Below are 26593 nucleotides of genomic sequence, written 5' to 3'. Positions count from 1 at the left end.
AGACTGTGACTCTTGAGAGACTGGGACTCGTGGAGACTGGGACTCTGAGAGACTGGGACTAGTGGAGACTGGGACTCTTGAGAGACTGGGACTCTGAGAGACTGGGACTCGTGGAGACTGGGACTCTTGAGAGACTGGGACTCTGAGAGACTGGGACTCGTGGAGACTGTGACTCTGAGAGACTGGGACTCTGAGAGACTGTGACTCGTGGAGACTGTGACTCTGAGAGACTGGGATTCTGAGAGACTGTGACTCGTGGAGACTGGGATTCTGAGAGGCTGGGACTCTGAGAGACTGGGATTCTGAGAGACTGTGACTCTGAGAGACTGGGATTCTGAGAGGCTGGGACTCTGAGAGACTGTGACTCGTGGAGACTGTGACTCTGGGTCTAGAGCAGAGACGGGCAACCGAGATGGGCAGCCGCAGGCTTGAAACCGTGCCCGTGCACCAACCGTGACCCCCGTGACCCCCGTGCATCACCCCCTAGGTTTCTATTCCTATTCTCGGTTCTTTCGGTAAAGTCACCACGGAGAAGGGGAAACAATAAAAAAATAATAACAATATAAAACGGCGAAATTCTCACGACGTTTCGACTGCAGCAGCACAAGCAATCATCATCAGGTGTGGAAACCGCAGCATGAACATTTTGAAAAAAGTGGCCGTTTTTTTTTTCTTCAAATTGTTACTTGCTGTGGTTTTCACACCCGATGATGACTGCTTGTGTTGAAGTCGAGACGTCGTGATAATTTTATTGTTTTATATTTTTATTATTTTATTGTTTTCCCCTTCTACGTGGTGGTGGTGGTGACTTTACCGAAAGAACCAAGAATATGAATCCCTGCAGCCACGAAAGCTTTAAATCAAAATGTAGTGGTTTCCGTTCACGCTCGATCGCGCTGTACACACATCAAAGTTCGCATCTGCGTTGTAAAGAAACGTTCAGCGTTGCGTTTTAGAGATATATATATACATTACACATCTCTCCGGATGTATATATCTCTCTCTCTCCAAGACACGCAGCGTCGTCGCAAGAGAACAGAACGTACCTACGCGAAATCGTCTGCGGCACCGGATGATGCGCCGAGGCGCTGGAGCCAAGCGGTGTTTGTTCTCTCTAAAACTTAACCATTTTTTTTTTCATTTTTGCCCGGTGTAAGCACCCCCCCTCCCCCGCCCCCCTCCAGCTGAGCTGCTACGTAGCGCTCTCTCTTTTTCGTCGAAGCGACCTGCCCATCGCAAATGACAGCTCACCGCCGCCGAGTGGAAATTTATCTCAGCAGGCAATTGCTCCGAACGCGTGGCTGGGCGATGTCGATGTTAAACGTGGAGGGGATAGAGAACCGGAAGGACCCGGAGAAACATCCACGCGACCACCAACGGGGAGAGGAGGAGAAGAAGAAGAAGAGAGAGAGAGAGAGAGACGCGCAGACTCTAAATATACAGCAGGCGTCGCCAGGGGGTCGGGATTCGAACCCACGGGCCTCCTGCACAGCGGGCGAAGTAGTTAACATCTGGCCGCGTGACTCAAGGGTCGAGGTCGTTCGGTGTCTGTGGCGGTGTAGTGTTGTGTGCGTTGCAAATAGCGCCGTCGTTATTATGTCCGTCTTGACCAATACAGCCCAACCGCACGCTCGCTCGCTCGCTCGCCTTAAACTATTAATTGTGTTCTTCTTCTTTGGTTCTTTCGGTAAAGTCACGTAGAATGAGGATAAAGTAATAAATTAATAAAATAAAATAACACAATAGACGTTTCGGCCACAACACAAGCGGCCTTCTTCAGGTGGAAGGAACAGACCTGTCGGGACGACAGGTGAAGGGAACAGAAGGCCACTTGTGTTGTGGCCGAAACGTCGCGAGAATTTTATTGTGTTATTTTATTTTATCAATTTATTATTTTATTCTCATTCCACGTGGTGGTGACTTTACCGAAAGAACCAAAGAAGATGAATCCTTGCAGTCACGAAAGCTTTAAATCGAAATTTATATTATGTTTTATTTTACCAGGTAAGGCCCCACTGAGATACATCGCTCTATTTTCAGAAGCGACCTGGCTATCACAAATTATAGCTCAAAGAAGTGGCTTATCATCATCGTCATCATCATCATCATCATGTGGAAATTTTTAGCAGCAGGCAAATGCCCTGAACGCGTGATGTTGATTTGAAATGTGAAGGGCAAAAACCGGGGGAGCTGGAGAAAAATCCACGTGACCACAGGGAGAAAGAGCCAGACACGCAAACTCAAAATATACAGCGGGCGTCAGGGTCGGGGTCGAACCCACGACCTCCTGTACATCAGGCGAGGTCGTTAACATCTCATAGCCACCGTGATGATGATGAGAGAGAGAGAGACGCGCACACTCCAAATATACAGCAGGCGTCAGGGTCGGGGTCGAACCCACGACCTCCTGTACACCAGGCGAGGTAGTTAACATCTCATAGCCACCGTGATGATGATGATGATGAGAGAGAGAGAGACACGCAAACTCAAAATATACAGCAGGCGTCAGGGTCGGGGTCGAACCCACGACCTCCTGTACATCAGGCGAGGTCGTTAACATCTCATAGCCACCGTGATGATGATGAGAGAGAGAGAGAGACGCGCAAACTCCAAATATACAGGCGTCAGGGTCGGGGTCGAACCCACGACCTCCTGTACATCAGGCGAGGTCGTTAATATCTCATAGCCACCGTGATGATCATGATGAGAGAGAGAGACACGCAAACTCAAAATATACAGTGGGCGTCAGGGTCGGGGTCGAACCCACGACCTCCTGTACATCAGGCGAGGTCGTTAATATCTCATAGCCACCGTGATGTTGCGAGAGAGAGAGAGACACGCAAACTCCAAATGTACAGCAGGATTCGTTAGGGTCAGGATCGAACCCACGACCTCCTGTACACCAGGGCGAGGTCGTTAACATCTCAGCCACCGTGATGATGATGCGAGAGAGAGAGAGAGACACGCAAACTCAAAATGTACAGCAGGATTCGTCAGGGTCAGGATCGAACCCACGACCTCCTGTACACCAGGCGAGGTCATTAACATCTCATAGCCACCGTGATGATGATGCGAGAGAGAGAGACACGCAAACTCCAAATGTACAGCAGGATTCGTCAGGGTCAGGATCGAACCCACGACCTCCTGTACACCAGGCGAGGTAGTTAACATCTCAGCCACCGTGATGATGATGCGAGAGAGACACGCAAACTCCAAATGTACAGCAGGATTCGTCAGGGTCAGGATCAAACCCACGACCTCCTGTACACCAGGCGAGGTAGTTAACATCTCATAGCGCACCGTGATGATGATGCGAGAGAGAGAGAGAGAGACACGCAAACTCCAAATGTACAGCAGGATTCGTCAGGGTCAGGATCGAACCCACGACCTCCTGTACACCAGGCGAGGTCCTTAACATCTCATAGCCATCGCGTCATATCATGTCGATGATGCCCTTCCCCACCCCTCCGGCTCTGTAACGCGTTATAAACCATGAACGTGGCAACGTTGCGGACGTGATTATTTATTTAAAGATATATGATCTCTTATATAAATAAAGACCTTGATCCGTATGTCTAAAAAAATTAAAACCCCTTGTGCTTCCCGACAAAGTAGAAAGCTGAAAAATTTGGTGTCTAGGTGGCTTTGGGGACCCCCAAATCTCGATTGTAAGTGCCCCATAAAACACGTTTTGTGCGTGGTGTCCATTCAGAAACTGTTCAAAATATAAGATTGCGTTTCTGTTTGTTTGATAAGAGCCTTAGACGGCAAAACATTTTTAAAGCGAGAACCACTCCTCAATGTTTTATTGTTTTTGTGAGATATTTCGGATTCAAGCTGGTTTTGAACGAAAACAAAATCCGCATTGTATGACGTTCACACCTGAACAATTCGAAAACGAGAGCTACCCCTCATCCACTAAGTTCCAACGTTTCTTTTTTTTTAATTGAGCAGTTTCCGTTGTGTACGCCTTTAAATGTAAGAAGTTGAATAGAATCGTCAACGATTTGTGTTTTGCTGTTGCACAAAAATTCAAATGTTTGGAGCAGCTGTTAGTGGTCTGATCGTAGGTTTAAAAAAAAGAAAATTCACGTAAAATTTATAACAGTTTAATCGTTATATTTATTGGAAACTTTTGCCTGGCGAAGACGGGCTTCATGAACTCGTCAATTAAAATAATAATCTAATACTAGTAGTAGTAGCAATAAAAACGCCCTTCTAACAATGAAGAGCAAAGGATAGGGGGCTAGGGGGGGAGTGGGGGGGGGGATGGGGTGGGCCCCGGCGTTTTGGATGTCCGCTGGAAATAGAAGGCAACGCGAAATAAATTTACCCGGACGCGCGACGACGGCCGAGAAGGGCTTCAAAAATAAAACTAACCGGGCAACCGGGGTGGTGGTGGTGGCGGCGGTGGTGGCGGTGGCGGTCAGTGGAAAAATAGCTGGGACGAGTGGCGGTGGCGTGCGTGTGGCACTGCACATGGCATTGCGTGTGGCACTGCACATGGCATTGCTTGTGGCAACGCGCCCGCAACCGCACCTACCGCGGTTGCCAAGGAGCAGAAAACTCAACTGCATCTAAACAACTATACACAAAAACGTCGTTTACTTTACCAGGTGTAAGGCCCTCCCCTCCACCCCCCAAAAAGAAAACTAAGCGACCCCGGCCATCGCAAACGACAGCTGGACGAAGCGGCGGCCTTATCGTCGTCATCGTCGTGCGGAAATGTGTAGCAGTCGAGAACTCTCAACGCACGTTGATTGTCGAAGCTATATATTTTTTTTTTATTGTTACCAGGTGCAAGGCCCCCACTGAGCTGCTACGTGGCTAATTTTTCAGAAGCGACCGCCCCCGACCATCGCAAACGAACAGCTCGCCCAAGCGGCTCCTCCTCCTCATCGTCGTCGCCGCGTGGGAATTTCTAGTCGCCTAAAACTCCCAACGCGTGGTGTCGATTCTTAACGTGGAGGAGGGGGGGGGGGGAAACGGAAGGCCCCGTAGGAAAAAATTCCACGCGACCGCTGGCAGGGAGGGAGAGAGACGCGCGCAAACTCCAAATATTTCAGCAGCAGCAGCAGCAGGCGTCGTCAGGGTACAAGATCAAACCCACGACCTCCCTGTATACGAGGCGAGGTAGTTAACATTTCCTGCGTGCCCGCTGCTACCGCCGCGGCTCTCCAAATAAAACGAAACGCCGATAGCCGCTCCGAGATTCCGCGGGGGCGAACGGGACAAAGATCCCCCCGTGTAGCCCGTAACAGACTGCAGGGGCAAGTGCTGTTAGCGAGCAGCACCTGTGAAGGCCGGAACGGCACACGAGGGGGTGGGGGTGGCCAGCACCACGCCCGACCGCCTTTGTCTCACCGGTGGCGATGTTTACTACACACACAGCACCGGGTACTCATTTAATGGGCTGAGTCGACCTAGGGGAGGCCCGGAACCGGTTCAGATAATCGTCACCGGTGTTGGCCGCGAGCTGGAATCGAACCCGTGTCGCCGGGTTCATAGCGCGGCGTAGCGCTAACCGCTACGCTATCGCTCCCCACACACACACACATACACGCACGTACACCCAACCACCCACACAGCCACGCGACTTGCAAGACGTCTCGGAAGCGGGAACGGGAATTGTTTAGCCACCATGCGGTTACCAGTAAACACAGCACATCGAATGTAACTTCCTTTGCCAGTAGCAAACTATAATAATTGGGTTTTTACCCCGTTTACCTCGCAAAACAAATCTGACACCTTTTGGCGTCATCTGGTCCAACACCAACGTGAGACGAGGCTCTAAGGGAAAGCTGTCTCGGGTGTGGATCAATCAATTTCAAGGACGGTGCATACATACATTATCAGAGTTATGTTTTTTGTTTGCATTCCGACCGCAGGTATTGTGGTCAATGCAAACACTCCTCCTTGTAAAAAAAAAGGTGTCAGTTTTGTTACCAGATAAAAGGGGTAAAAAAACAATTATTATAAAACACATCGAGTTTATCCATAATAGAGGTTTGTTTATATTCTTGGTTCTTTCGGTAAAGTCACGTTGAAGGGAAACAATAAAATAATATATATAAAACAATACAATTCTCACGACGTTTCGACTGCAACACCACAAGCAGTAATCATCAGGTGTGAAAACCAACGGCTGATGATGACTGCTTGTGTTGCAGTCGAAACGTCGTGAGAATTTTATTGTTTCGTATATATATTTTATTGTTTCCCTTCAACGTGACTTCACCGAAAGAACCAAGAATATGAATCACTGCAGTCACGAAAGCTTTAATCGGAGGCTTGTTTGGTTTGTTTTTTTGGTTGGCCGGGGTGAGATCGCGTGGACACAAACGTGTCATTAAACCCGCCGCCAACACCACCGCCCGCCACATCCGATTGAGTCGAGGGGTTTGTGTCACCAAAACCGTTGTTGTTGTTGTGTTGAAGACTTAAACCCACAACGACGTTTACAATTCGAGTTGCCGTGACGTTTTTCGCCGGTAATTACAACAACAACAACGACGAGAAGAAGAACCACAACCACCAGCAGCACCGTCAGGCTACAGGCAGGATTTTTACACCTCTTTGAACCGCCCGCTCCGAAGCTAAGACAGGAAAGGAGGTGGGGGGGGCATCCGACACGGCCCGCGGACTTCAAAATCTCACGACCCACGACCCACGCAGTAGGGCCTGCACGCTTTGCTGTAACGTTCCAATCCCCGTCTGACCCTACTGGACATCTGTGCGGGGCGGGGGGAAAGAGCTTTGTAGCTCATCAGATTCCTCCTGCTGCAGTACAAATACAGATTCCGATTCTCTTCCGCGAAAGCCTTCGCCTGCCACCCCCCCACGCCACGCCTCACAAGCTACAAAAACATAAATATACATTCTGCAACGCCAGGATATTTCAACACGATTGATAACGACGTGGACGGTGGTGGACGGTGCCGGACACCTTTGGGCGTCGCGAGTTCTAATCCCGGTGGGAGTGTCGGGTGACGCTACAGTAGAACGCTGCGATGCTGTTGGTCATCATGCGTGGACCGCTAGCACTAATCGCTGCTGTCTGTCTCTCTCTCTCTTTTCCCCCACCCACACAGGACGCAACCACCCCTGCCGAAGCTTAGGACTCTGACAAAACCAAAACCCAACGCGGCGGGAGTCCGCCCGAACCCCAAAGATTCCACGCGGGAACGACAACCACGACGAGAACAACAACAACAGCAACAACACGATTACACGGAGACCTAGACGCAAACACACAACGCTTATCGCACAAGGCTCAAATAATTGTGCATATACATACATACAACAACAAAAACGAGATTGACACGGACGCGCGTGCTCGCACGCGGAGGTGTGCCGTCTAATTCGCAGAGAGGCTCGGGGATTATCGAGCCTTACCCCTGAGGGGTAAAGGCAGTGCCACCACCGCCGCCACCACCGCCGCCGTAGCCGTCACCGCCTGCTGCTGCTGCTATAATCGCTTAATTGGTTCGGGCTGAAAGAACGGCCTCGGTCGACTGGCAAGGCCAAGCCACAGCACCTGTGTGCCTCACTTCTCACTTCAACCATCTGCCCGCCCACCCACCAAATCACCCACCCACCAAATCACCCACCCTCCCCACCCACCAAATCACCCACCCTCCCCACCCACCAATCCACCTACCCTCCCCACCCACCAATCCACCCCCACCCTCCCCCGCTTGCCCGTCCACCCGCTTGCCCGTCCACCCGGCTATTTACCCACACTCCCACCCACCAATTCACCCACCTTTCCGCCCACAAATCCACCCACCCACCCTCCCGGCCCCGCTCACCCACCTTTCCACCCGCCCTCCCACCCACCAATCCACCCACCAATTCACCCACCCTCCTGCCCGCCCGCCTGCCCGCCCCACCTCCGGCTCATTATGCCCGGCGGCCCCTCCGCGGCCGCAGAGTGAGAGCCAAAAAAACAAAACAACAAACGCCCCACACACACCACCCCCCCCCCCCCCGGCCAAACAAACCCCACCCCCAACCACCGATGGAGAACGCGTCTCTGGCGTGGCTCGGCGCGGAGGCCCCGTCCTCGGCGGCCCTGTCCGGCGCCGCCGAGGCGTTCGCCAACGGCAGCCTCGGCGCCATCTCCTCGGCGGCCGCGGCCGCGGCCCAGAGCTGCGAGATCGACGAGGGCTTCAAGCGCACCTTCTACGCGGCGTCGTACAGCCTCATCTTCGTCCTGGGCCTGCTCACCAACAGCGTCGCCCTCGGCGTGTTCTGCTGCTGCCTGGGCCACCGCACCGAGGCCACCACGTACATGTTCAACCTGGTGCTCTCCGACCTCTTCTTCATCGCGACGCTGCCCTTCCGCGCCGTCTACTACGTGCGCGGCGGGTGGCCCTTCGGCGACTGGCTCTGCAAGCTCAGCGGCGTCCTCTTCCTCACCAACATGTACGGCAGCGTCCTCTTCCTCACGTGCATCTGCGCCGACCGCTTCCTCGCCATCGTGCACCCGTTCCGCTCGCGGACGCTGCGCACGCCGCGCGCCGCCAGGGCCGCCTGCGTCGGCGTGTGGCTCATCGTCATCCTGGGCTCGAGCCCCTCGTTCCTGCTCAAGACGACCAACAACGCCGGTGGCACCAACGCGTCGTCGCCCGACGGGCCCCGGACGTGCTTCGAGAACTTCCCCACCAACACGTGGAAGAGCTTCCTCTCGTCCATCGTCATCTTCATGGAGGTGGTGGGCTTCCTCATCCCGCTCGTCGTCATGGTCTACTGCTCCTGCATGATCCTCAAGACCATCAACGGGTCGCGGGGCCTCCAGCGGAGCCCCTTCGACCGGCGCAAGATCCAGCGCATGATCACCGCGACCGTGGTCATCTTCGTCGCGTGCTTCCTGCCGCACCACGTGGTGCTCGTCTTCTACACGCTGGTGCGCCGCGACACCATCACGAGCTGCGCGGCGCTGCGCGCCGTCAAGGCGGCCTACCCCATCACGCTGTGCCTGGCAAGCGCCAACTGCTGCCTCGACCCCATCATCTACTACTTCACGACGGAGGCGTTCCGGCGGTCGCTGCGCCGCGGCGTCAACCGCGGCTCGTCGTTCCTCCTGTCCGAGACGCTGCGCGTCACCGAGAGCGTCATGGCGATGGCCGGGGAGCGCGCCGGAGGGGTCAACGGCAGGGCGAGCCTCACCAGGCAGCAGAGCCAGAGCCAGAGCCAGGTGTGACGGATCGTGGGGGGAGGGGGGGAGGTGGACGAGGAGGGAGGAGGGAGTTGACGCACCTCCGCTTAGCGCCGTTGGCTACGTACGGTGCCAAAGAGGTTCCTCCACGCATTCATTGAACGGTTGGCTACGTACGGTGCCAAAGATTAGATCCACGCATACATTGAACGGTTGGCTACGTACGGTGCGAAAGAAGTTCTGCATACGTACATACATTGAACGGTTGGCTACGTACGGTGCGAAAGAAGTTCTGCATACGTACATACATTGAACGGTTGGCTACGTACGGTGCGAAAGAAGTTCTGCATACGTACATACATTGAACGGTTGGCTACGTACGGTGCCAAAGAGGTTCCTCCACGCATACATTGAACGGTTGGCTACGTACGGTGCGAAAGAAGTTCTGCATACGTACATACATTGAACGGTTGGCTACGTACGGTGCCAAAGATGTTCCTCCACGCATACATTGAACGGTTGGCTACGTACGGTGCGAAAGAAGTTCTGCATACGTACATACATTGAACGGTTGGCTACGTACGGTGCGAAAGAAGTTCTGCATACGTACATACATTGAACGGTTGGCTACGTACGGTGCCAAAGATGTTCCTCCACGCATACATTGAACGGTTGGCTACGTACGGTGCGAAAGAAGTTCTGCATACGTACATACATTGAACGGTTGGCTACGTACGGTGCCAAAGAAGTTCTGCATACGTACATACATTGAACGGTTGGCTACGTACGGTGCCAAAGAAGTTCTGCATACGTACATACATTGAACGGTTGGCTACGTACGGTGCCAAAGAGGTTCCTCCACGCATTAATTGAACGGTTGGCTACGTACGGTGCCAAAGAGGTTCCTCCACGCATACATTGAACGGTTGGCTACGTACGGTGCCAAAGAGGTTCCTCCACGCATTCATTGAACGGTTGGCTACGTACGGTGCCAAAGAGGTTCCTCCACGCATTCATTGAACGGTTGGCTACGTACGGTGCCAAAGAGGTTCCTCCACACATACATTGAACGGTTGGCTACGTACGGTGCCAAAGAGGTTCCTCCACGCATACATTGAATGGTTGGCTACGTACGGTGCGAAAGAAGTTCTGCATACGTACATACATTGAACGGTTGGCTAGGTAGGGTGCGAAAGAAGTTCTGCATACGTACATACATTGAACGGTTGGCTACGTACGGTGGCAAAGAGGTTCCTCCACGCATTCATTGAACGGTTGGCTACGTACGGTGCCAAAGAAGTTCTGCATACGTACATACATTGAACGGTTGGCTAGGTAGGGTGCGAAAGAAGTTCTGCATACGTACATACATTGAACGGTTGGCTACGTACGGTGCCAAAGAGGTTCCTCCACGCATTCATTGAACGGTTGGCTACGTACGGTGCCAAAGAAGTTCTGCATGCGTACATACATTGAACGGTTGGCTACGTACGGTGCCAAAGAAGTTCTGCATACGTACATACATTGAACGGTTGGCTACGTACGGTGCCAAAGAGGTTCCTCCACGCATACATTGAACGGTTGGCTACGTACGGTGCCAAAGAGGTTCCTCCACGCATACATTGAACGGTTGGCTACGTACGGTGCCAAAGATGTTCCTCCACGCATTCATTGAACGGTTGGCTACGTACGGTGCCAAAGAGGTTCCTCCACGCATTCATTGAACGGTTGGCTACGTACGGTGCCAAAGAGGTTCCTCCACGCATACATTGAACGGTTGGCTACGTACGGTGCGAAAGAAGTTCTGCATACGTACATACATTGAACGGTTGGCTACGTACGGTGCCAAAGAGGTTCCTCCACGCGGTGCCAAAGAGGTTCCTCCACGCATTCATTGAACGGTTGGCTACGTACGGTGCCAAAGAAGTTCTGCATACGTACATACATTGAACGGTTGGCTACGTACGGTGCCAAAGAGGTTCCTCCACGCATACATTGAACGGTTGGCTACGTACGGTGCCAAAGATGTTCCTCCACGCATTCATTGAACGGTTGGCTACGTACGGTGCCAAAGAGGTTCCTCCACGCATTCATTGAACGGTTGGCTACGTACGGTGCCAAAGAGGTTCCTCCACGCATACATTGAACGGTTGGCTACGTACGGTGCGAAAGAAGTTCTGCATACGTACATACATTGAACGGTTGGCTACGTACGGTGCCAAAGAGGTTCCTCCACGCATTCATTGAACGGTTGGCTACGTACGGTGCGAAAGAAGTTCTGCATACGTACATACATTGAACGGTTGGCTACGTACGGTGCCAAAGAGGTTCCTCCACGCATTCATTGAACGGTTGGCTACGTACGGTGCCAAAGAGGTTCCTCCACGCATTCATTGAACGGTTGGCTACGTACGGTGCCAAAGAGGTTCCTCCACGCATTCATTGAACGGTTGGCTACGTACGGTGCCAAAGAAGTTCTGCATACGTACATACATTGAACGGTTGGCTAGGTAGGGTGCGAAAGAAGTTCTGCATGCGTACATACATTGAACGGTTGGCTAGGTAGGGTGCGAAAGAAGTTCTGCATACGTACATACATTGAACGGTTGGCTAGGTAGGGTGCGAAAGAAGTTCCGCGTACCAACATCGTTGTTACCGCTGTTGGCTGAACGTCGAACAAAGACGGCCAACGCATCGCACGGCGGCGCTTCCGCGGCCGTCTGGAACGCTCTTCCCTCCTCAATGTCAGGAAGCCACTGGGAGGAGGGGGGGGGGGGCCTACGCGCGTTGACGTCGTCATCATCGACAAACTCGTTTCTTCGCACCTCCGACGAGCAAACGGTCGGCGACGTACGGTGCGCGAGAGACGGTCGACGTCCGTACATGTTGTTGTTGTTGTTGTCGTCGTCATCGCTGTTGTTGTTGTTGTTGTGGCTAAACATCGAACAAAGACGGTCCACGTGTCACCCCCCCCCCTCCCGTGACCCCCAGCGTGTCACCCCCCCACCCCCCCGTGACCTTTGGACTTAATGTTCATTCATATTCTTGGTTCTTTCGGTAAAGTCACCACCATGTAGAAGGGAAACAATAAAATATTAAATTAAAAAATTATTTCATTGTTTCCCTTCTACGTGGTGGTGACTTTACCGAAACAACCGAGAATACAAATCCCTGCAGTCACGAAAGCTTTAAATAAAAAACAAATTCTACGTTCATTTGTTAAATAAATGGAATCTCCCGCCGGAATCGCCCACTGCAAAGATTTCCTCGGTCAGCAGGACGACGATGAACGGGGGGGGCGGCGAGGGGAAGACCGCGAGAATGAGAGACGGCCTCTTCTGCTGTGACAACCGCGGTCGTAGCGGCGGCTGCCTTCCTCACGAATGCCGGCGTTGTGAAATCCATCGCGTTATGATAAATAATATATCTACTATGCACGGGGGGGCGGCGGGGGGGGGGGGGGTAAAGCACCAGTCCGCGATAACGCGTCCGCGAGATGCGTAACAGCAGGGCCGAACAACGAACTGAGGGCGCCCGCGTGGTGGGGGGTAGCCATCTACTGTGAGCATCCAGCAGCATCCCAACGCCTCGTGCGATGACGACGATGACGACGACGCTACCTCAAGGCATGGGGTCACGACCGCCGCTTACTCCAACTCGGGCTGCGACGTCGCTCCGTTCGCTCGATCGCGTTGTAGCAGAGTTCGCACCCGTGTTATATAAAACAAAAAAAACGCATTCCACCAATACACGTTCGTCATCACGTTAGAGCGCTCCGATTCGCGTTGTGAAAACGACACGAGGCGTTGTAGGCGAACAGACTGGATTCTTGTTTGTTACCGGCTGTGAGGCCCACTGAGATACTATGTAAGCTCAGTTTCAGAAGCGACTCTGGCTATCGCAAATGACAGCTCGATGAATTGGCGGCTTCTCATCATCACTTGGAAATGTATAGCCTGCGGCCAAATATTGTAAACGGGCGACGCCGATTCCGAACGTGCTAGGGGAGAGACAGAGAGTGAGACACGCAAACTCCAAACATACAGCAGCAGGCATCGTCAGGGGTCGGGATCGAACCCACGACCTCCTGCATGCGAGGCGAGGTTGTCAACATCTCATAGCCACCGTGATAATGATGATAGAGAGACACGCAAACTCCAAACATACAGCAGCAGGCGTCAGGGGTCGGGATCGAACCCACGACCTCCTGCATGCGAGGCGAGGTTGTCAACATCTCATAGCCACCGTGACGATGATGATAGAGAGAGAGAGACACGCAAACTCCAAACATACAGCAGCAGGCGTCAGGGGTCGGGATCGAACCCACGACCTCCTGCATGCGAGGCGAGGTTGTCAACATCTCATAGCCACCGTGACGATGATGATAGAGAGAGAGAGACACGCAAACTCCAAATATACAGCAGCAGCAGGCATCGTCAGGTTATCGGGATCGAACCCACGACCTCCTGCACACCAGGCGAGGTTGTCAACATCTCACCGTGGCGGGGAAGGGGTCTGCGTGAAAGTGAAAGAGGGAGCGGCGGGGGTCCCCCTCCTCTGTAGGATTTCCAGCGTTTTTCAACCTCCAACACCGAACGGGGAGGGGAGGGCCGGGCCGGAGGAGGAGCCACCACTGTTGCAACTTTTCACACTCAACGGAGGAACGGACGACGCAGAAGCCAGCGTCTGTTCCACTCTCCAGGATCCCAGCACGTCCGAGGAGAATGTTGCGGAGGACTGCGGCGCGGGTGGAAGCCGGCACTGACACGAACTTTGAACTTTTGAGAAATTGTGGTGTTGTTGTTGTTTATTTGTTATTTTGTCTTGCGCGCATTTTTGTGTCCCCTTTGTGTGCGACGGGAGTTTGCGAGGATGAGGTTGGGGGGGGGGGGGAAAGAGTTTGCAAAAGAAATTGACGTTTTAAATGTTCCCGTTTGTGAATGGTTTTGTTTTAAGTGGCCCGAGAGTGAGCATGTGTGTGTGTGTCTGTGCGTGTGTGTGTCTGTGTGTCTGTGTGTGCGTCTGTGTGTGTGCGTCTGTGTGTGTGTCTGGCGGCTGTTGTTATATTGAGAGTGCCCATGTTTGAGTATGTGATTGACCGCGCGTGTGTGGGGAGAGATGATGTAGCGGTCAGCGCGCTGCGCTATGAACCCGGCGACCCGGGTTCGATTCCCGCTCACGGCCAACACCAGTGACGATTATCTGAACCGGTCCCGGGCCTCCCCTAGGTCGACGCAGCCTCAAATGAGTACCTGGTGCGGTGTGTAAACATTGCCACTAGGGAGACAAAGGCGGTCGGGCGTGGTGCTGGCCACCCACCCCCTCGTGTACCGTTCCGGCCTTCATAGGTGCTTGCTAACAACACTTGCCCCTACAGTCTGTTAAGGCTATATGGGGGATCTTTGTCTTTTTGTCTGTGTGTGTGTCTGTGTCCGTGTGTGTCTGTTTGTGTGTCTGTGTCCGTGTGTGTCTGTGTGTGTGTCTGTGTCCGTGTGGGTTTATGTGTGTCTGTCTGTGTGTGTGTCTGTGTGTGTCTGTGTGTGTCTGTGTATGTATGGGGAGCGGTGGTGTATCAGTTGGCGCTACGCTGCAAACCTGGCGATCCAAGTTCGATTCCTGCTCACGGCCAACATCGGTGACGATTATCTAAAGTGGTCCTGGGCCTCACCTAGGTTGACTCAGCCTCAAATGAGTACCTGCTACGGCGTGTAGTAAACAATCACCACACGGGAGACAAAGGCGGCCGGGCGTGGTGCTGGCCACCCACCCCCCTCGCGAGCCGTTCCGGCCATCAAAGGTTCTCGCTAACAGCACTTGCCCCAACAGCCTGTTACAGACTAATACGGGGGATCTTTGTCTTTTTCTTTTGCGTTGAGAGAGGCAGTCGCCCTCCAGCAACAACGGAGGGGACCGAGGAGCGACGCTCGCAACGACGAGCAGAGCGTCGGGCGGCTAAGACACAGCAAGTTGGCACAGTAGGCGGAGAGGGGGGTGGGGGTGTAACCAGCTGGCGTGCGTCTACCAGTCATCTCAGTGAGCCAACTCGGGGCATCTGCCGCTGGGGCCTTCCCCGTCAGCAGAGAGAGAGCCTTCGAACACTTCACGTGACAGCCTCGAGGTGCACCTGGCGGGTCACAGGCGCCGTGGTGACGTCACCGTCACGTAGTGGCGAATGGCGGCCGTTTGGTGCATTGCGAGTTGCCCATGTTCGAGTGTGCGAGTGTGTGACTGACCGCGAGTATGTGAGAGAGAGAGAGAGATGATGTGGCGGTCACAGCGAGTTTGCACTACGGGACCTGGCGACCGCCGGTTCCATTCGCGCTCACGGCCAACAGCATGCGACGATTATCTGAACCGGTCCTGGGCCTCCCCCTAGATGTCGACTCCGCATCAAATGAGTCACCTGGTGCGGCGTGCAGAAAAAAACCATCGCCGCTGGGGGAGACAAAGGCGGCCGGGCGTGGTGCTGGCCACCCACCCCCCTCGTGTGCCACAGTGCCGGTAGCCTTCATAGGTGCTGCTGCTGCTGCTACTCGCTGCTAACAGCACTTGCCCCAGCAGTCTGTGAAAGGCTGCACGGGGGGGTATCTTGGTGGTGTGTGACGTCATTCCGGCAAACGCTGCATTTGAATTCGGGAAACATTGATAAGCACCCCCCCCCCACCCTAACATTCCTGCCACACCCACCCACCACATACAACCCACACACAACCCCCCCACACACACCACACACACACCTTCCCCACACACACACACACACTCCCCCACACATTCACCCACCCACCACACACACCCCACCCCTTCTCCACACACACACCCCACACACACACCCCCACACCTTCCACACATTTTACACACACACACCACACCTTCCACACACCCCACACACACACACCACACACACACCCCACACACACACCACACCTTCCACACACCCCACACACACACACCACACCTTCCACACACCCCACACACACCTTACACACACACACCCCACACACACACACACCACACCTTCTACACACCCCACACCTTCCACACACACCCCACACACACACACCACACATTCCACACACCCCACACACACCACACTTTCCACACACACCCCACACACACACACACCCCACACACACACACACCCCACACACACACCCCACACACCACACCTTCCACACACCCACACACACACACCCCACACACACCACACACCCCACACACCACACCTTCCACACACCCACACACACACACCCCACACACACCACACACCCCACACACACACACACACAATCCCCCACACCCACTCACCACACACCCCACACACACACACACACCCCATACACACACACACAATCCCCCACACCCACTCACCACACACCCCACACACACACACCCCCCACACACACCACACCTTCCACACACCCCACACATACACACCACACCTTCCACACACACACACACACAATCCCCCACACCCACTCACCCCACACACACACACACCACACACCCCACACACACCCCCCCCACACACACACACCACACACCCCACACACCCCACACACACACACACCCCACACACACACCACACCTTCCACACACCCACACACACACACCCCACACACACACACCACACACACACACCCCCCCACACACACACACCACACACCCCACACACCCCACACACACACACACCCCACACACACACCACACCTTCCACACACCCACACACACACCCCACACACACACACACACACCACACACACTCACCACACACACACACACACCACACCTTCCACACTCACCACACACACCACACACACCACACACACACACCCCCCCACACACACACACCACACACCCCACACACCCCACACACCCCACACACCCCACACACCACACACCACACACACACACACCACACCTTCCACACTCACCACACACACCCCCACCTCCTCCAGCTCAACCTGCCACTTGCCTGAAAATCCGCCTCGAGGAGCATTTCCCAAGGTCCAAATAAAAAAAATAAAACTCCATTAAGAAAGCGGTGGGGGAGCCGTTATCACTTCACCTTTTTTTTTAGAGATTAAAACGTCACCTCAATTTACAAGTAATCCTCGGTTTTAATATTTGAAAATATGTTTCATATTTTAAATAGTATGGTTAAACAAATATTTTAAAATATATTTTTAACTTATTTCTATACGTGACAAAATATATATTTGTTGAAATATCTTTTTTTTTTAAATGTAGTTGCAATTTTTGTTACGTATTTATTTAACGTCAAAAAATATTATGTGTATATTTATTAATTAATTTCCGCATCCATAAGAGATTTTTTGGCTCTCCCAACACACAATGCTGTGGCTTGGCTCTCCAACACACCGGTGTGCTGTACTATTGACACACACCACACACAAACACTGCATCGATTCTATCCAAAACGTAGGCTTTGTTTCGCAGACCAAGGGATTTATACTTGGGTCCCTTTCTACCACTTCTTGATGTAGGCGACGTTTCTGGGAGGGCGCTGGCTTGCGCAGGAGTGAGCACACAAGGTCAAGTCCATGCCGAAATTGGACCATTCGGCACGGCGATTCGGCTCGTGGCGAATTACTAAAACACCGTGTGTGCGCGCCGCCAGCGATAAGCGGTGCCGAATGATCCACAATTTACGAATTATCAAATACCGACACGACGAGGGTTTTTACTCCAACAGCGCTTGCCCCGTCGGTCTGTTGAGGCTACACGGCGGGCCAACTCGGGCAAATGCAAGCGGCGACGTCCGCTCGGCTTCATGCGGAGTGGGAGTAGCGGGGGGGGGGAGTTGGCGGTAGCGGCGGTGGGACTTTCGCAACAACTATTATCCATCAGAGGTGTTAGGTGTTTGGTGGTTTAGGTCACGTTCAATATAAACGAGGCGTGCAAGTCCACGTTGCCACCACCACCACCACCACCCCCCCTACCCGACACAGCCAATGTGAGTAAGCTCTGTCACGGAAGCAAAACGTGTGTACACAATTAGCTGCGGGTTCTATTCGGCGCGTTTTGTTTACGGGACATTGTATATTCACGCAATCTAACCCCAAAAACGAACCCCTATTATGTATGACTATCCTTTTGCCCGGTCCAAGGACGGGTGTGTTAAAGTAAATCTGATGTAATCATTGCATCAATTCGTGTGCAATTTCTGAGGGCGCGGTGACACAGACCTATTTCATGTGAAGGTTATAATCACCTTGTTCATCGCGACGTCCTTTTTACTTCGATGTCTCAACAGCGTTACGGAGACGGCGTGACGTTTGTAAGGTCGCGGTGACACAGACCTATTTCATGTGAAGGTTATAATCACCTTGTTCATCGCGACGTCCTTTTTACTTCGATGTCTCAACAGCGTTACGGAGACGGCGTGACGTTTGTAAGGCCGCGGTGACACAGACCTATTTCATGTAAAGGTTATAATCACCTTGTTCATCGCGACGTCCTTTTTACTTTGATGTCTCAACAGCGTTACGGAGATCACGGGACGTTTGTAAGGCCGCAGTGACACAGACCTATTTCATGTAAAGGTTATAATCACCTTGTTCATCAAGACGTCCTTTTTACTTCGATGTCTCAACAGCGTTACGGAGACGGCGTGACGTTTGTAAGGCCGCGGTGACACAGACCTATTTCATGTAAAGGTTATAATCACCTTGTTCATCACGACGTCCTTTTTACTTCGATGTCTCAACAGCGTTACGGAGATCACGTGACGTGATGAGGGTTCTGCCCTTGTAGTGAGGGTTGTGAGTTGATGCCGAGGAGGGGGGAGGAGGCGCCTCGCCCCCCCCCCCCCCCATGTGGAGTGACGTCACCCGCTCATGATTATTAACGAGAGGGGTGTCCATTTGGAAGATGTCACCTCTTCATGATTATTAATGTGGGGGGCTGTCCCATGTGGAGTGACGTCACCTGCTCATGATTATTAATGAGCGGGGCTGGCCGACGTGGAGTGACATCACGCGCGGGACACACACACACACACAGACATTCTCGGCTCAATATAGTAGTAAATATTGGTTGAGAAAGCCTCCTCCTCCTCCTCCTGCAACGTGCAAAACTCAGCAGTCACGTGCCGACATACACCACGCCCCGCCCACCAACCACACCGCAGTCGACGGTCGAACGTTCCGGTGACGACGAACAAAGCTGAGGTTCATCCTTCCCGGCCCACCACGCCTCCGGTCGGTTATCCCGCATCGCGGTTTCGTTTTGCAAAGCAAAGTAGCACGAATGACCCCCCTCCGCCCCACACACAAAGCTATCGCCCCCCCCCAGTCTACCGGCGACATTCGACCGTTCGGTGACGGACAAATCGGAGGTTTATCCCCCCCCCCCCCCGCCACCTGCCCACCACACCTACGGTCGCGGTTATCCCGCATCGCGGTTTGGTTGGTGGGCAGAGCAGAGTCGCACGGATGCCGCCCACCACCCTCCCCCCACCACACACACACACAAAGCTATCCCCGCTCCCCCCCCATCCCGCTCCGCACACACCCCCGCAGCGTTCGGTGAGAGATGAAAGCTGAGGTTTACCTGCCCCCCACCCCCCCCCCCCAAACACTGCCCGCCACCCCCTAACGGTCGCGGTTATCCCGCATCGTGGGTTTGGTTGGCAGAGCCAAGTAGCCACGAATCCACCACATAAAAAGCTATCGCCCCCCCCACCTCCTGCTCAAGTATTCTGGGAAAGCGATACGTGTCCCGGATAGCGCTGGCTCGGGTCACAGACAAACACCTCCCCCGCATCCGAGATACGCCCGTCAGATAAGGCGCGTGTGTGAAAATCGGCCGTTTTGATTTTTTTACGCAAATCAGGACGCCGCAGCTGCTGTCACTGTCGCCGCTGCTGCTGCTGCTACTACTGCTGCTGCTGCTACTACTACTGCTGCTGCAGCTGCTGCTACTACTGCTGCTACTGCTGCTGCTGCTACTACTACTGCTGCTGCTACTGCTGCTGCTACTACTGCTGCTACTACTGCTGCTGCTGCTACTACTACTACTGCTGCTACTACTGCTGCTGCTACTACTACTGCTGCTACTACTGCTGCTGCTACTGCTGCTGCTACTGCTGCTGATGATGCTGCTACTACTGCTGCTACTGCAGCTGCTGCTACTGCTGCTGCTACTGCTACTGCTGCTGCTACTACTGCTGCTGCTACTACTGCTGCTGCTGTTACTACTGCTGCTGCTACTACTACTGCTGCTACTACTACTGCTGCTGCTACTACTGCTGCTACTACTACTACAACTGGTTCTCCTGCTGCTGCTGCTGCTAAGGTGGAGGCGCGCCGTGGTGGCGAGATAGTTCAGAATTTAAAAAAATCGGAATCTTAATTATGCTGCAGGAGGAGGAGGAGACGGAGGAGGAAGAAGCGGAGGAGGCGGAGGAATCCGATGAGCTACAAAACTCTGTCACGGATGTCCAGCGTGGGGGGGGGGCGGCGAGGTCAGCCGCGAGGTCAGCGACGTGAAAACGACAAACACACGATGCAACAACGTGGCAGGAGTACAAAATAAAATGTTGACTACCTCGCCTGGTACGCAGGAGGTCGTGGGTTCGACCCTGACCCTGACGATGCCTGCTGCTGCGTATTTGGAGTTTGCGTGTCTCTCTCTCTCTCATCATCATCACTGTGGCTAGGAGATGTTACTTGCCTCGCCTGGTAGGCAGGAGGTCGTGGGTTCGACCCTGACCCTGACGATGCCTGCTGCTGGGTATTTGGAGTTTGCGTGTCTCTCTCTCTCATCATCATCATCACCGTGGCTAGGAGATGTTACTTGCCTCGCCTGGTACGCAGGAGGTCGTGGGTTCGACCCTGACCCTGACGATGCCTGCTGGAGTTTGCGTCTCTCCTCTCTCTCCCCGTGGTAGGGTAGATATTTCTCCGGGTCCTCCGGTTTCCCCCCCCCCCCTGCCACGTTCAGAATCAACGTCACGTGTCTAGAATATCTGGTTACTGCTATGCATTCCCACGTGGTGGTGATGATGATGATGACGGTGAAAGCCACTCGCGGTTTGAGCTGCTACCACTTATTCTTGGTTCTTTCGGTAAAGTCAGGTAGACAGAAAATAATCAACAACAACCGCCATTCGCCACTAAGTGGTGGTGACGTCACCACGACGCTTGTGCCAGGCTATGTGCACCCTGAGGCCACGTGAAGTGTCGAACGCCCGCTGGCAGGAGATCACGGGGCAGACCCATGTGCCACGGGTCGACTGACCTGAGATGACTGGCTGATGCACCACCTGTGCCCCCTACTGTGCCAACCTGCTGTGCTTTAGCCACCCGGCGCTCCGCTCGTTGTTGTGAGCGTCGCTCCTCCGCCCTCCGTTGTTGTTGGAGGGCGACTGCCTCCAACTGCCCAGTAGCGTCCTTCACGAGCCTCCTCCACAGAGGCCGATCTTGACACCGCTGGTACCGGTCATCGGCAAGTCCACTCAGCTCCACGTCCTCCTGTACCACATCACTCCATCTCTTCTCTAGCCCGTGCCGCGCCCGTTTAGCCCCCTCGATCCGGCCGAGCAAAAGCTGTTTCGGCATGCGGTGGCTGGGCATGCGGGCTACATGACCCAGAAAATAATCTCTCACATTAACACAGCCACTTCCGTGCCCTCGTTGAGGAGGCCGCTCCCCTCCTATCTTACAGTCACAGTGCTAATGTCTCACATTAACATCACGCTAATCCCTCACATTAACACAGCCACTTCCGTGCCCTCGTTGAGGAGGCCGCTCCCCTCCTATCTTACAGTCACAGTTCTAATGTCTCACGTTAACATCACGCTAATCCCTCACATTAACACGACCACTTCCGTGCCCTCGTTGAGGAGGCCGCTCCCCTCCTATCTTACAGTTACAGTGCTAATGCCTCACGTTAACATCACGCTAATCCCTCACATTAACACGGCCACTTCCGTGCCCTCGTTGAGGAGGCCGCTCCCCTCCTATCTTACAGTGACAGTGCTAATATCTCACGTTAACATCGCCAGCCCCGGGGCCACTTCTTTACGAACCCTTGGGCTAACAAACCATTTCAAACCTTTTAAAAACCGGTCTGCCTCAGCAGCAGGACCTCGGCTTTCACCAAACCTGATGACGGACGCTTGGTCGTGTTGTGCGCCCAGAACGTCGTGATTTATTTTATTTTATACCTACTACGTGATGACTTTGCCGCAAAGAACCAAAGAGTAATAAGATAATTAAAATTAGAAAGGTGGTCGCTTCTGAAGAAGAGCGACGTAGCAGCTCGGGCGGGGGGGGGAGGGGGGGCCTTACACCCGCTAAAATAATTTAGTTTATTTTATAATAATCACGCGTGCGTGTACGCGTGTCGAACTTCTTTCGCGCCGTACGCATTCAGAGCTGCTGCGATAAACCTCCGCGCGATGACGACCACCTTTGTTGACCTATCATTTGTGACGGACAGGTCGCTTCTCACTCACACGCACACACACAAAACAAAAAGCTACATAGGCTAGCTCAGCGGGGCCCCTTGTTACACCTGGTGAAATAAAAAAAAAAATTGTTTGAATACTTCAAAAAAAATTTTTTACACACCAAGGTTGCTGCATCACAGCGCTCAAGTCAACGATCGGCTGCAACAGCCACCCAAGCTTCGCAACGCACCGCCGCACACGCGGTGTGTCTCCGTGTACGTGTCCCAGCGTACGAGTCTCCGTATATTTACCTGCACGTATCTGTGTGTGTATATCTGTATATGTCTCCGTGTATGTGTCTCCGTGTACGTGTCTCCGTATATTTACCTGCACGTATCTGTGTGTGTCTCCGTGTACGTGTCCCAGCGTACGAGTCTCCGTATATTTACCTGCACGTATCTGTGTGTGTCTCCGTGTAAGTGTCCCAGCATACGAGTCTCTGTATATTTACCTGCACGTATCTGTGTGTGTATATCTGTATGTCTCCGTGTACGTGTCTCCGTATATTTACCTGCACGTATCTGTGTGTGTCTCCGTGTACGTGTCCCAGCGTACGAGTCTCCGTATATTTACCTGCACGTATCTGTGTGTGTATATCTGTATGTGTCTCCGTGTACGTGTCTCTGTATATTTACCTGCACGTATCTGTGTGTATATCTGTATATGTCTCTGTGTACGTGTCTCATCGTACGTGTCTCCGTATATTTACCTGCACGTATCTGTGTGTATATCTGTATGTGTCTCCGTGTACGTGTCTCAGCGTACGTGTCTCCGTATATTTACCTGCACGTATCTGTGTGTATATCTGTATGTGTCTCCGTGTACGTGTCTCCGTGTACGTGTCTCCGTATATTTACCTGCACGTATCTGTGTGTGTATATCTGTATATGTCTCAGCGTACGTGTGTCCGTATATTTACCTGCACGTATCTGTGTGTGTATATCTGTATATGTCTCCGTGTACGTGTCTCCGTATATTTTACCTGCACGTATCTGTGTGTGTATATCTGTATGTGTCTCCGTGTACGTGTCTCAGCGTACGTGCCTCCGTATATTTACCTGCACGTATCTGTGTGTGTATATCTGTGTGTGTCTCCGTGTACGTGTCTCAGCGTACGCGTCTCCGTATATTTACCTGCACGTATCTGTGTGTGTATATCTGTATGTGTCTCCGTGTACGTGTCTCAGTGTACGTGCCTCCGTATATTTACCTGCACGTATCTGTGTGTGTATATCTGTATGTGTCTCCGTGTACGTGTCTCAGCGTACGTGTCTCTGTATATTTACCTGCACGTATCTGTGTGTGTATATCTGTATATGTCTCTGTGTACGTGTCTCAGCGTACGTGTCTATATATATTCACCTGCACGTATCTGTGTGTGTATATCTGTATATGTCTCCGTGTAGTGCCTCAGCGTACGTGTGTCTCTGTATATTTACCTGCACGTATCTGTGTGTGTGTATATCTGTACATGTCTCCGCGTACGTGTCTCTACGTATGTACGTATGTGCACGCATCTCTGTGTACATATCCGCGTACGTATCCCTGTGTACGTAACCCTGTGTACGTAACCCTGTGTACGTAACCCTGTGTACTTAACCCTGTGTACGCATCACTGTGTATGTGTCTGTACGTATCTCCGCGTGTATCTGTGCGTACAGATATGTGCGCACGTATCCCCGCGCACGCATATCCGTGCACGTATCTGTGTAGAGATGTCTGTGTACCTATATGCACAAAATCTGTGTATGTATATCTGTAGATGTGTTCCGTGTACGTATCTCTGTGTTTTGTATTTAGTTTGTCGTCCTTCCCCCCCCCGCCACCGCACCGCGAAAAAGATGTTCAACATTACATATACGTGCCTGTGCACGTATCATCTGTGTACCTCTAGGTACGAGGCAAAGCTCGCAGTCGTTGATTATCTGACTGAAAGTGACAGTCTCACGAGCAGAGCCTTGTGTCTGCGTGGTGGTGGTGGGCCGGGGCACGGCGTTACCGTACGTATTTTGCACTAAGGTATTTACTAACGGTGCGTTTTAATGCTGGCGTTGAACCGGTTTTTTCTCTGCACAAGTATCTCTCTCTCTCTCGTATAAATGCGTCTGTGTGTGTGTGTGTATAGATGCGTGTATAGATGTGTGCAGAGCGGCAGTGTAGCGGTGAGCACGCTGCGCTACTAACCAGGGCAAGCAAGTTCGATTCCCGCTCGTGGCCAAGACCAGTGACGATTATCTGAAGCGGTCTTGGGACTCCCCTAGATCGACTCAGCCTTAAATGGGTACATGTAGTAAACATCGCCGCTGGGGGAGACAAAGGCGGTCGGGCGTGGTGCTGGCCACCCACCCCCATCGTGTGCCGTGCCGGCCTTCACAGGTGCTCGCTAAGAGCGCTTGCACCCAACAGTCTGTTAAAGACTATACGGGGGATCTGTGTCTTTGTATATATCAGTCAACCCCGTGGATGGCACCTGGGTCTGTCCTGTGACCTCCTGTCAGCGAGCCTTCGACACTTCACGTGGCCTTAAAGCGCACCTGGGCCTGGTACAGCCGCCGTGGCGATGTCAACGTCACTTGGTGGCAAATAGCGGCCGTTAGTATTATTATATCAGCCCGACGACCCGAGTTCGATTCCCGCTCACGGCCAACACCAGCGGCGATTATCTGAACCGGTCCTGGGCCTCCCCCCCCCCCCGCTAAGTCGACTCGGCCTCAGATGAGTACCTGGTGCGGTGTGTAGTGGTAAACATCGCCACTGGGGGAGACAAAGGCGGCCGAGCGTGGCGCTGGCCACCCACCCCCTCGAGTGCCGCGCCGGCCTTCATAGGCGCTTCTCCTCGCTAACGTCACTTGCCTCTCAACAGTCTGTGAAGGCTGCACACGGGGGGATCTTTACGTTTGTGTGTATACACACGTACAGCGCCATGTGCAACAACAACAACAACAACCATGAACATCCAAATGGTGCACACAGTTGGGGAAAGGCAAAAACTAATAAATCAGAAAAATCATGTTTCACACGGACTTATTTTTTTCTTCCCCCTTCCTTAAACGTCTTTCAAAGTGGCCCATTCATTCGAGGCCTGATTTACGTTGCCGTGTTGCCAGCCTGCGAGGAGCCCCTGGCCTGCTACCCCCCCCCCGGGCTACCCCGGGCTAGCCAGGGCTAACCCCCCTGATCCACCCCCCACCCAGGGCCGCTGCCCACAAAGGCGACCTCTGTGTCTCTCGAGCGAGGCACGCGGCTCCGACCCAAGGAGAAGCGAGAGCACACGCGCCCAGCACCACCGCCGCCGCCGCTGCCGCTGCTGCTGCTGCGCTCTCGTCGTTAAATAGTTAAACAGCCCTCCTAGCTTAGCCTCCAGCGGAGCACGGTGCAGCACCCCCCCCCCCAACCACACAACCACACCACCACCCAACCACACCACCCAACCACACTCAACCACACCACCCACAACACCACCCACCACACCACCCACCACACAATCCACCACTCAACCACACCACCCAACCACACCATCGAAACGTCGTACTCAAACTGTAAATGTGGATTGACTCTTCAACACACCGGTGGGCTGAAGTAGTGAATTGTTTGTCTTTTGTCAACGTGACACTTTTTTTGCTGATTGGCCGTGTCGGGTGGTGGAGGGTTACGACACATTTATAAATAAACGCGATCTAACCCAAAAACCTTTATTATGAACACTACCCACCAACAACACTACCCACCAACAACTACCCAACCACACCACCCACCACACCACCCCACCCACCACCACCCAACCACACCCCACCACACCCCCCCACCACACCCAACTACACCACCCAACCACCACCCACACCCCCACACATCCAACCACACCACCCACCACCACCAACCCCACCCACCCCCGGGGCTAATGGAGAGACCCCCCCCCACCCACTGTTTATTAATCAATGGATTCCCCCCCCCACCACCAC

General features: G+C 53.2%; 2 protein-coding genes and 1 long non-coding RNA gene across 5 annotated transcripts in view; 2 read left to right on the top strand and 1 right to left on the bottom strand.

The window, feature by feature from the left end:
• LOC116957176 (lysophosphatidic acid receptor 6-like) overlaps positions 1-9224 on the top strand; it is a 42204-nt gene extending 32980 nt beyond the window's left edge. For both annotated transcript variants that reach the window (XM_032979176.2, XM_076055213.1), the window contains one exon: positions 7092-9224. In XM_032979176.2, the coding sequence (XP_032835067.2) occupies positions 8021-9205 (1185 nt within the window). In that variant the 5' untranslated portion in view covers positions 7092-8020 and the 3' untranslated portion in view covers positions 9206-9224. The remainder of the gene's footprint in view (positions 1-7091) is intronic.
• Positions 1-26593, bottom strand: part of LOC116957122 (retinoblastoma-associated protein) — a 238324-nt gene that overhangs the window by 88080 nt on the left and 123651 nt on the right. The gene's annotated exons all lie outside the window — the stretch shown is intronic.
• LOC142906765 (uncharacterized) lies at positions 11038-13549 on the top strand. The gene is made up of 2 exons (XR_012930486.1): positions 11038-11086; positions 11139-13549. It is a non-coding gene; the product is annotated as an uncharacterized LOC142906765 (long non-coding RNA).

This window comes from Petromyzon marinus, chromosome 70 (assembly GCF_048934315.1).
Source record: "Petromyzon marinus isolate PM22_M1 ecotype Great Lakes invasive population chromosome 70, UKy_Petmar_22M1.pri1.0, whole genome shotgun sequence".
NCBI classification, from domain to species: Eukaryota; Metazoa; Chordata; class Hyperoartia; order Petromyzontiformes; family Petromyzontidae; genus Petromyzon; species Petromyzon marinus.
This window is presented reverse-complemented; position numbering and strand designations above follow the sequence as displayed.